Source organism: Erythranthe guttata, chromosome 14 (assembly GCF_056151865.1).
Source record: "Erythranthe guttata isolate IM_541 chromosome 14, IM_541, whole genome shotgun sequence".
In the NCBI taxonomy this organism is placed as follows: Eukaryota; Viridiplantae; Streptophyta; class Magnoliopsida; order Lamiales; family Phrymaceae; genus Erythranthe; species Erythranthe guttata.
This window is the reverse complement of record NC_142546.1, coordinates 13,436,220-13,448,581: the sequence shown is the minus strand read 5'-3', so window position 1 is coordinate 13,448,581 and position 12,362 is coordinate 13,436,220. Positions and strand designations below refer to the sequence as shown.

The 12,362-nt window shown below is 34.9% G+C and overlaps 1 protein-coding gene and 1 long non-coding RNA gene across 2 annotated transcripts; both read left to right on the top strand.

Moving 5' to 3' along the window:
• The first annotated feature begins 1,230 nt into the window (after positions 1 to 1,230).
• On the top strand, positions 1,231 to 2,405 carry LOC105956311 (cytochrome b5). The gene is made up of 3 exons (XM_012980154.2): positions 1,231 to 1,433; positions 1,850 to 1,916; positions 2,018 to 2,405. Exons 1-3 carry the CDS (start codon positions 1,284 to 1,286, stop codon positions 2,266 to 2,268), a joined length of 468 nt encoding a protein of 155 aa, XP_012835608.2. The 5' UTR covers positions 1,231 to 1,283; the 3' UTR covers positions 2,269 to 2,405.
• A 1,517-nt stretch (positions 2,406 to 3,922) lies between these two features.
• Positions 3,923 to 6,497, top strand: LOC148765217 (uncharacterized). Its single transcript, XR_016029901.1, has 3 exons — positions 3,923 to 4,427; positions 5,658 to 5,903; positions 6,189 to 6,497. It is a non-coding gene; the product is annotated as an uncharacterized LOC148765217 (long non-coding RNA).
• Positions 6,498 to 12,362: the final 5,865 nt, after the last annotated feature.

The window sequence follows — 12,362 nt, the reverse complement described above, 5'->3', positions numbered from 1 at the left end:
AGATATGTAATATCAACATATATAATTAAGGTCCATGAAAACTTATATTCCATATTTTAATTAGTAATGCACTTGTTCAGTTTCATGCTCCATTTTACTTATACATGTTGTTCTAACGCGTGTGTTGATGATGATCACATTCAATCATTCTAAACCGTTTGATTAGCTTTCAAAGACCGGTTCTCCTTGGACAGCAAACAGCTTATTCGCGCTAGCCGCCCTATTCACAAGCCAATTTTCCATGCATATATATATATATATATAGAGAGAGAGAATAATAGTCAAATTTCTTATATGATAGTATAGGTTTTATCAGCCAAAAAATTCAATTTCCAACAATATACTAATAATAATATCTATGTTTATTAAATTATTAGCTGATGCGGAGAATGTTGAAAAGAAAGATACATCATCATGCTTCACTTGGTCTGTATTCAAATTCATTTTATTCGATTCTGAAAATTCTAATTCTCAACCTTGGCGGCTTTCACAATATTTACGTTTTACAATTTTTTTTTAAAATTGTTTCCTCTCTTCTCTACTCTTCTTAATTTAGAGATGATGCGAGCCATCATCATATTCATATGATATGATACGATCGAGAGAAACCTATCAATGTATGTCTCTCACATTGACACAGTCACATGCATAATAAATAATATCTGATGGACTCCTTTTTTTCTCTATTAAGGCCGGCCGTTGTATTATTTTTGTGGAATAATTAAATTGTATTATTTTATTTGTCATGTGTCCCTCTAAAAACGACTGTACCTAGTAATTTGTTTTCTTCTCCTTCCAGGTCATGTGATGTCATTTTGATTTTGTGTGCAATGCATTCAGGTTTAATTTCTTGTGATTGATGATGACCATACCTTGGGTTTTTTTGCTAATCATGCGATTATCACTAGTCCTAGCTACCTTATTATGCCAGTAGTGCGACGTCTAATTTCTAAATAAGCATAATCTCGATCTCTTGTAAACATTTTGTGTAGATATGAATTAGGATCTAATTAATAGTATATGATGATCAATTTGAATTGAAATAATTGGAGTTTTAATAATGCCCAGTAAATAAATTATAGATGTAGGTGCCGCGCCGCACCTACCTACCCAAGAGCGTTAGGTTGGTGAAGGAAGAATGGGCTAATAAATAAATAATAATTCGAAAATAAAAGTAGTAAAAGGGTTTGAAGATTAAATATGGTCCACACGATACAGGTCAGTATTGGTGGAATTATTGTAATTATTATATATTAAACCAACCCACCCACCCATCTTGGTGTATGGTGGGAGAAGAGAAGAAAAGGAAACAGAGTGATTTTGGTAGTTGGGTAAAAGGGAGAAGAAAAATGGCAGAAAAAGTTGTTCATGCCTTTGAGGATGTAGCTAAGCACAACAACAAGGACGACTGCTGGCTTATCATCAATGCCAAGGTTTTCAATCAATTCTCTTCTCTTCTCTTCTCTTCTCTTTCTTTCTTTCTTTCTTTGTTGGAATTATAATTAATTAATTATTTGTTTTTATTTTATTTATTTGCTGACAAAAGTTGCTCCGCGGGGATCTCGATTGTAATACGAATATGCTAAGAACAAGATTAGCTAGCTTCTTTTTACTTTTTTATAACAATAACTTTTTTGATTTCTCATAGATTGCAATTACCAAATCAAACTCCAAACTAATTGGAAATTACTTCTACAAGGATTATTAATTAATTAATTATATGCCTTTGATCTGAATCTTAATGTTGTTTGATTCATTTCCTGACCTAATTAATTTGGTACAATATGAAACTATATATTATCAAGTTAAATTGTGAATTGTGTGTATTAATTAATTAATTAATGAATAGGTGTATGATGTGACACCATTTCTGGAGGAGCATCCTGGGGGTGATGAAATCTTGTATATGTCCACAGGTACCTATTATTCACTTAATCATCATCATCATCATCATCAATATATTTATATGTGTAATGTAGTATTTGAGTGAGATTGAATTAAATCATTATGTAAAAAGGGAAGGATGCAACAAGTGATTTTGAAGATGTTGGGCACAGCAAAGAAGCAGAAGAGAAGATGAAGGAATTCTTGATTGGTGATTTTGATGTATCCACATTCACATATCCATCCAATACTAATACTCCTCCAACAATTGCTTCTTCCACACCACCAAACCACGAATCTTCCTCCTCCAAGATTTTGCTATTTATACTTCCCCTCTTGATTCTCGGAGTTGCTTTTCTTCTTCGTTTCTACTCCAAAAATTAGTATTCATATGCGTTTCTACGTCATGTTTAATTTGTCCCAACTTGTTGTTTCTCTACTATTTGTACTAGTTGCGGGTATAACATATAATCTTCAAATAATATGGCATATTCATCGATCAACACAATAATTATTCATTAGTTTGTCATCAACCAACCAACCCTTTATAATTTCTCATATTTTATTGCTGAATTTTCGTCATTTCTGCTTCTGTACTAGATCAAAACACAAGCTGCCAAAAAGGCTTATAAGATGAAATTATAAATACTTGAAGGGTATTGCTTAACCATTTTAGACGAATTCCTTATGTTAACATGTCGAGATCAAACTAGTTTTAAATGAATTACTCGAATTTATCAACGATTTTTTATTTCAGTCACAAGTGGTCCAACTGATAATAATATGGGCCCAAATATTAAAGGGCCTCATTGTGGAATAAAATTTATAAAGTCCAAAGAGAGAATCAGACCATAAAATGTTTTACATTGACAACAATTTTTTTGGCCCCCACTAATAAGACTAAGGTCTACATTTGAATTTTAGACTATGAATGAATGAATGATAATAAATAAACCCTAGGTAGGTTGGTGCCAGCTAGTCCCACTTGACTCGATCGATTTCTAGCAAAAGGGTACCTTTTTTTGCAAACCGAAAATTGAATTAAATAATGTAACTCAACTACTCCTCTGACTCATTTCTAATTAATATGGGCATCCATCATTAATGATTTGCTCCATGTTCACTACACTATGTCTATGTGTATATATATACATGGGCTCTTTTGGTTGGATGGATAGAATTGATTAATTTTGTTGGATTATACAAGATTGCACTGTTCATGATTATATAATAACAAATATTTTGTATTTGGTTTGTTGGATAACTTTAACAAGAGTGTAGTGAAATTACAAAATATGGGCATCCATCATTAATCATTTGATAAGTTATGAAATTACAAAATACCCCTTATAACACTTTAAATATCATTTCCCTCACAACAACAATAAAAAATTTAAAGTAATTCAACATCAAAATATATTGTCAATTAAACGAACTAACTCAGTATTTGTATTTCAATGAACAGACAATAGAATCTAATATAATATTTGTAAAATGAAATGGAGTTTACAAAATAATTTATTGCACAATAGATAATGGGACTTTTTTTATTTAATTATTTATTTATAGTCATTTTTATGGTAAATAATAGCACAACTAACACTAGGCCAAAACTGCATTTTGGCGACGATTCTGTAGCGACGAAAATTAATTTCGTAGCAGGCTCGCGACGATTATTGCCAACATTCGTCGCAACACAAAAAATTCGCTTGCAAAAGAAAAATTCTTGCGACGAAATTGTGACTTTCGTCGCAAAGAGGTAAAATGTTTCTTTTAATATATATTTTTTGTTAATTGTTGCGACGATTAGTTAGTAAACGTCGCGAAATTTGGTAAAAATAAAAATTCCCGCTCGTTTTACGACGATTTTTAATTATTCGTCGCATGATTCTAATAATATTTAAAAAAAATATAATTTGGGCGACGAAAAGTTAAGTTTCGTCGCAACATACATTGGTTTATATATTATAACAATTTATTGCGACGAATGTGTGAAAAGTCGTAATTTTCTCTGTTCTCTATTGCGACGAATTAGTTAATGGGGGTTCGTCGCAATAGTTAAATGTATTTTTATTTTGAAGTACTATTAAACATCGCAGTTGACTGAGCATTCACATAAAGCCCTAATTTAATTCTTCTCGCTGCTCTTTTCTCTCCCTCTCCCTGATTGATCTTCTCTTTGCCGCCGCACTTCGTCCCCACGCTTCACCGCTGCACTTCGCCCCGTCTCTTCACCGCCACGATTCACCGTCTCTTCACCTCCACGATTCGCCGCCACGATTTGCCGTCTCTTCACCTACACGATTTGTCGTCTCTTCACCTCCACGATTCGCCGCCACGATTTGCCATCTCTTCGCCGCCACGATTTGCCGTCTCTTCACCTCCACGATTCGCTGCCACGATTTTCCGTCTCTTCACCTCCATGATTCGCCTCTGTTGTCGCCGTTCGTCTTCTCCCCGTACACAGCCATCGCCCCTTTGTCCTTCTCCCTGCAGAACTATCTCTTCGTGAATACTGTTTTCCCCCTGATTCTCTCTACAAGGTAACGAGTTCCTGAATATATAATTGGTTTGGAGGTACATTTAATCTATAATTGAGCTTTTGCACTCATAAGATTGTGATATCTATAATTTGATAATATACAGTACACTCATAGGAATAACTAAATTGGTGGGAAGTTGATTATTCAGTGTTTTAAGTGTGATAAGATATTCAGTGAAGTATGCACCAATACATTAGAGTGATTAATTTTTTATTGTTTTTATTTATTTATAGTTTAATAGTAGAGATTTAAGTAAAATATATATGGATTGCTCTGGAAGTTTGTTTGGAATCAATTAGAAGCTGCATTTGGTGCATTTACTAGCTCGCATATAAAGAGCTGTAATTCGATGTTGGATTTGGGGGAGCATGTAGTCTTGGTTTTCTTGTTTTGTTCTCAATTCAAGATTTTGAATTGGAAATTGAGCACAATTACACATAGATTTAGTTCTTAGCTCTAATTTGTTTGATGTTGCCGTTTGTACATACGTGCTCCGATTTTTAGTTAATAACTCAAGGGTTTGGGTTGATCGTTGATCGTTGATAAGTAAGTGGTTAGAATGCGAGGGGGTAAACTTATCGATCTCGTCTTGTCAGCCGAAATCTTTGGTTAGAACGAATTAGTAGCTTAGCTCTTTGTTTTAGAAACAAGTTATCTGCAAGGTTTTGAATCCAACACATGAAACTGGCCCTTCACTTTCAATTTTTACGGTGATACTAATTCTCTTGTAATTTTTATAGTTGAGCAAAATGAACTATTTATTAGATCGTTAACCTTTACTCGTTACGATGAAGAGTCTTGTTCTTGAAAATTGTAGTTAATGGAGGTTAGTGAACCACTTCTAAATAAAGAGTTCAACTAATTAGTGGGATTGATAAAAAAGGGGAAAAAAAATTTACGAATCTAACCAGCCATACGACTATGATGATCTCAGTGTGTATATATTAGTGGTATGCTGATCACATCTATTTCTATCACATATAACATTTCAGACAGCAATTAACAGGAACGGTTAAAGATGCACTCATATACTTAATCTATTTCCTTTGTTTGTTTTTCCTTTGTGGTTCTTAGCAATGTGGCTTATGTTGTTGAGTTATTACGACTGATGTATTATTAAGTGATTGGATGTTTCTCGAGTTTGCATCGTATTGCACTCAATTTGGAAAAAATACATACATAATGTTTAGATTCCGAAACAATTAAGCGATAAATGTTTTCACAAAACAGGTACAGAGCTGTGACAAGTGCGTATTACAGGGGAGCAGTGGGGGCTATGTTGGTATCAAATGGTGGATGAAGCACGGAATTGTTTGTTAGCAGAAGTATTTTAAACATCAAGTCAACTTTTTTTTGTCTTTCATGGAGAAATCAGATCCCCTTATGCTAGCAAATTCGATTTTATATGCTGACGAAGAGAAAATGGTGACAAACGAGAACACGATCTTTTCTAGGACACTGAACACCAAGTCACAAGTATGAGTTTTTTTTAGTAAATTTTCAGCAATATATTTATGTGATGTTTGCTTATGTTTTTGATACTATGTTATCATAGCATCTACTTCGTCTGAGATGGCTCTGATTTTATTTATATGTTGAAAATTTTGTTTTATATATGTTGCAAGATCATTTGGGTGTTTTGTATTGCCAGAGGCACTTTAGGTATAACTTCATGCTTTAGTTGTTGTGGTGCCGTATTTTTGTTTAACTTGTCCTTGTTCGTATTTATGTAACACTTATGTACTTGTACATTCTTTTCAGGCACGGATGGAAAGAGTTTATAATGATCAAGTGTATAAATTCAGCAAAGCTTTCAACTCCTTGAACGAGCATTTGAGACGACAAAGTCGTGTATTTCTCCACAACAAACTACTTCTAATGAACAATGAAGAAAGTATGGACCAATTTTTATTTTTTTTATTTTGTTTTACTTTTTTGCTACAATATTTTTTTTTAAGTTTGAGTGTAGTTTCGAATTTGTAGTTTATTTCACTTAATTTTATGATTTTAATGTGATGGAATAAATTTGAATGTGATGTGTTCTTTGACCTAATAGTTAATTTTGTGTTATTATAATTGCTAATTAATTAATTACAGCTTATTTATTATTTAATATGATAAAGAAAAAAAAACTTGCGACGTTTTTGTACAACGTCGCAAATATATGGGTAAATTGCGACAAAAATCATTTTCGTCGCACATTTGCACAAACTAATCGCGACGTTTTCGCACAATAGTCGCAAGATGACTAGGAGATTTGCGTCGATTGTCAAATTTCGTCGCAAACGAAAATAAATTGGCAAATACGAATTATTGCGACGAAATATGGAAGCGTCGCAACATTTTGCGACGAAAATAACGTTTCGTCGCAGCCTTTGCGACGAGCGGTTTGGCGACCTTTTTTGTGTCTCCTTTGCGACGATATTTTTTCGTTGCAAGTGTTCAATTTTCGTCGCCAATATCCTTTTTTCGTCGCAAAGTTTCGTCGCCAGTGTGCAGTTTTGGCCTAGTGTAAGGCCCTTCTCGTCATTTCACGTTTTAATCCAATGGATGATTACACAATCAGACCTCATGGGGTAGGATAATTTATCAACCAATTGCATGATTAGATACCGGGCTTTTAATCTATCACGGGTTCTTGTCTAACGAACCAAATGTCTGATTAGGGGTGACTATTCTGTCTATCACCCATTATTATCCAAACCAAAAGGGGCCATATAGTATTAATTAACACAATGATCATAGTAATAAATTTAAATAAAATGGAATTTCCTTGGTGATAATATAGTAATATTCACTCATGTGCAGTTAATGCATGACTAGTCAATCCAATGTTGAACACAAGTTTCAATGGAGTAACAGTACAAGATCTCTTTCATAATTGGCTTCTTCTTTTTTTTTTTTTTTTATAAGAAATATATAATGTTGATGATGACACAATCATATATCCATGATAAGTAGACACGCATGCATACATGAATCATGATACATACACACATAAACAACAATTAATTAATTAATTAATGAAAGAGTAGGGACAGAGTTTTGTCTTTTTTACCTTGGTTTTTAGCCCCTCTCATTATAACCCAGGCCACTCCCCTCCTCTTCTATAACAAATCATTTACTCATTCTTCAATCAATTATTCATCATAACTCTCTCTCTCTCTCTCTTGAGAGAAGGGGGGAGTTCTGGGGGGGATAAAAAAGGATGAGAGGCCAGAAACAAAAATATATATAAATAAGCTGTGAATGAGTGTGAGTATACATGGAGATGAAGATGAACAAATTAAAATGGGAGCCTATTTAGTTGAGGGGAATGTTGTCTGGATCGAGGACTATATAGTTTTGGTTGATATCTGATTTGTAGTCTTGATGAAGAACACCATATCTATTTATTTGTCGTCGGACCAGGCTTCATTCCCCCCAATTATAATTGCTCCGATCCACTGCTCTTCGAGATATATCCAGAGGTATTTTTTCTTAATCTGTTACCCCCATTAATTGAACAGAAATTTGTTTATAAGTTTAGTAGATGATGAATTGGGGGACAAGCTAAGGGTTTTTAGTTAGTAATGATTAGGGGATGATTGTTGACTTGAATTTTCACAAGGAGGAGAGAGAAAGGTAATCATCATCATCATTATATAAAAGGAATGTTATGATTGTGTTTTTGTGTCAGATCGCCTTTTTCTGGGAATTATTTTTACATTTTCTCATGATCGATCATACGATGATGATGATGATGATAATGCCTTTTTAGTATATCTCCAGATCTGGCTGTTTCTATCTTTTTCAGATCTTCAGTCTTCTCCTTCCATTCCCCCCCCTATATATATATAGCTAGGGTTTGCTGGAACAATACTCTAAAAACTGTTAAAATGTCACCATTAATTAATCCATTGTTGGCTTCTTAATATATACACTACACATTTACCTGTCTATCATATTTATTTATTTATTTCCGATATTTTTATGTATCATTAATTTGGTTTTGTAAGACATGAGAAAAGGAAGACTCTGACACGATTTTATTTTTTATATAAATAAATATGGAGATTTAATTTTTGAGTTAATGCATTAGAATCCGAGCTAGCTAGTGATGGGTAGAGTAATTGTGAGCTGATTGATTTTTTTAAAAGATAACTCGTTTTTCTCTAGACTAACCCCCCTACCAATACAATTAGTATATCTGACTTTTACTAATTAACCCATTATATATATATATATATATATATTGTTTTCAATTTTACTCGACCCATGTACTTGTTTTCAAGGCATGTCATTTACTGATAGATGCCCTAATTCATTATTTGCTTATAAAACAAAAGGGCCTGCTGTTATGCATTTCAACATATTGTTGATTATGGAGCTAGCTAGGAAGTACTATGTTTTAATCCTCAAGCAATATTATGACATATATATATATATATATTCTCTGAGGGTAATATTTTCCATTAATTAGCTATTAAATTTCTGTTTCAGTTTTCTATTTTTTTATTATTAAGAATAGTTCTGTCTTTTACTACGTTAAATTAGAGTGGAATTAAAATATAGCTTTCCTTTTTGAAAGAAAATAAATAGAGGAAATTTTTTGTCTTACCTTGCAAGTCTTCCAATTTCTTTTTGGTCTCATAGACCCTTTTTGTGCAACTCCAATCCTATTAGTTAAGAAGATCTCGTGTCCAGCAGTTGTAGGAAGTGAGTCTGTGCCAATTGACCCCACGTTCGAATCTCTTTCTCAACGGTCGTTATGTAGAGTTTGTCACACATGATTAACCTAGTATGATTTACGTCTCTCAAATGATTTGCAAACTATTATACAAGAGTGAAGGTTGTAGATTCCTTCGAATACGAATCCTAAAAAAGAAATATCACAAAATATAATTGGCCAAGATAGAAAAGACAATCGAATTAATATAAATCCTAACAAGTTTATGAATCATTGCATATCTAACCACATCAAATTGAAAGAGAAATATAATAATAATTTGTACGATATATATAATGAAAGACTAGGTTTAGCAAATATCAATACGTGAATTAATAAAAAGTTAAAGATTAATTAATTACCAGAAGATATATATCTGCAGGAAAGGATCTGAATTCTTCAAGTAGCTTAGATGACGTAATTGCCGCCTAAAAGAAGATGCGGTGTTTGTAGTTTGTGTTGAGAAATCGACATTCTCTCGGCGGAATTGAACGGTGTATCCTTAGGTTTCATCATCATCTCCTTAATCTGGCTCTGATATTCACGAATACGCTTTTGTCGTTTTTTAAATCCGGGCTTCTTTCCATGGAACTGATGTGAAAATCTTCGGAAGGCTTCTTTAGGTGTAAGAATTCTTCCATGCTCGTCTAACCTATCAATTCTTATTTCTTTGACAACATCATCGTTATCGTTATGAATGGGGGCGGCGGCCTCAAGTATGGATTTCTTCATATCAGATCTTCGACCGCACCAGTAGATTTGTTTCAGTATTCCCCGAAACCTCAGATAGGAGAGAGCACCACCCAGCCCCTTCCCGATAATAGGTACTTCCATGCTCCTCTAGATCTCTCTCTCTCTCTCTCTCTCTCTCTCTCTCTCTCTAAACTGTTAGACAAACGAAGCTTCGAACCCTAGCTTTCATATATATATATATATATATATATATATATATATATATATATATATATATATATAATAAGGAAATATACCTAGAGTCCTTTTACGATTGGAAGATAGATATACGAGTTACGATAAACATACACATGTTTTAAAGTCAATTAATCAATTAAACTCCTATTAACTATTAATTATAAAATTATTTACTAATTAGAATGTGATTTTTTTTTTCTGAAAATTAAAACAGTATTAGTAAAAAATTAAACAATATTTTACATTTTAGTTTTAATAATGGGGTCATTCGATATACACCCCTAATATGGAAAATATATAGGGATAAGTCCATGTTGGGGATCGTGCATGTATACGCAGCGGAATTTAAATTTTTTATATCGAACTAGTTTCGATTACATGCATAAACTAATCACATAGTCAACGTACCTTAACGCTTCCGCCATACATATGGTAATTATCGATTTAATTGAAAAATACATAAAACCGAAAATCACGAAACATGCTTATTCATCATTCAATGAAATCGAAACACGTAATCACATATTACACACAATCATAAATTACAATTCATACAAAACATGCTCGAATTAATTTACGAAAGTTTCGATTCATTTACCTCTTGTAGCGTGTGATTTCGACGAATCGAAATCCTAGAACGAGTCACGTACAAGCTGCAAATTACCAATCCTCGGGGCTGCAATTCACGGCTGGAACAAGCTGATCCAGCAAGCAACGAACGGTGACGAATGGCAGCAGCAGCGGCGGCGCGTGAGCGGCGGTGCGGCGCGTGCGGCGGTGCGTGGATTCGTCGGGGCAGCAGCTCCTCTCCAATTAGGTTTCACCTCGTATTTTCGACCCACTCGAACTACAGCACTAGATGTAAACGAGTTAGATAACAACACGAATAAAACGAAGGAAAAAGAGGAGAAAACCGGCGGTGTTTCCGGCGGTGGTCGGCGGTGGCGCGTGCGGGGCAGCAACGGCCGAAGGGGGCTGAGCGGCTAGGGTTTTGGTGCTGAAAAAAACTGATCTCAAACTCTTGTTTGAGGTCTATTTATACCTAGGGTTTTCAACCCTAGTGGGCTTAAGTCATTGGGCTTGACCCACTGATGCATTAAGCCCATTCCCTCGTTGGCCTCGTTTCTAATAAACGATCGTCCACAAAATTATAACAAAATTATATTTGTGACGAGCTCAAAGTCCTCGTCGATACGAGTGCCTCTTCGAAATTTCCGATTTCCAAAATTGGAAACTTCCACTTTAGTGGACTTGCTAAATCGGGAAACTTCCCAATTTAGAAAGTTCACTAAATTCCGCATTTCTCTCTTTCTCCACGTTTATTCCAATCCGCAATTCACAATTACGAATCTTGGATTCAATCATATCGACATCCAATCGTTCAAAGATTAACACATTAATCTATGCTTGTTGTTATCAAGGATCTATATTACACGAGAAGTGTGACCCTCAATGGTTCAGGTGTATGCTAGCCGTGGGCTCACAACTCTTTGTGATTCGAACAACACATTGTTCTTATACGAACTCCTCCCAAGAGTCCCGATTAGAGTAAAACTCATTTTACCTAATCCCCGATCAAATCGGTGCCCAACGAATCAAGATTGGCGTCTAGCAACTACGCATCATGATTCCCTAGATACAAATGAAGTGCCTGCAAGAACCTTATGATATAGTTAGCGTACAGTACGATCCCTTCGTAGCACATGTCCCGATTGAACTAGAGGCATTGGTTCACCGAGACCTCTTATAAAGTTCAATAACCGTGCGAACGTTCTAGGTATTATAAATCCGTTCGTGTGCGACTTAGGGAAACACATTTCCCTAATCACCCCACTATCAAATCTGGCCAGAGATTCCATGGATTATAAACCGTCAGAACACACAGGACATCCATGACTACTCAAGCGCTCGAATCCCCTACTACAATGCACAGACTTCACACTAGATTTCGGATTGCACGAACGTTGGCCCTTGGAGCGGTCCGCGGTGGGACTCAGGGACAGGTCACGATACAATCGGTCCTCTAGTGAAGTCACGGTGATGTCTGGGTCTTAAGGACTAATGGTGTACAACTATATCTTAGAAACCTATTACTCGATGAATGAGAACCACTTATAGATTTCTAGGGCGAGGGAGTTCAGTGAACTCATCCAGTATGAGCACCCACTCAAGTATGCCGATGTCACAACACCGAGGACTGATGAGACGCAGTACACATACACTAAGTGCTAGTCTCAAAAGGGAAAGGCCGGTATCCTCATTATTGGCGTAACCCATCGACTAGGAACAAGGTTTAA

What these genes read in the sequence shown, in the direction of transcription:
- LOC105956311 (XM_012980154.2), top strand. Translation starts at nt 1,284, where the DNA reads ATGGTGGGAGAAGAGAAGAAAAGGAAACAGAGTGATTTTGGTAGTTGG. An exon ending in GGCTTATCATCAATGCCAAG is followed by an intron (nt 1,434 to 1,849) that starts GTTTTCAATCAA and finishes ATTAATGAATAG; the next exon opens with GTGTATGATGTGACACCATT. An exon ending in AATCTTGTATATGTCCACAG is followed by an intron (nt 1,917 to 2,017) that starts GTACCTATTATT and finishes TTATGTAAAAAG; the next exon opens with GGAAGGATGCAACAAGTGAT.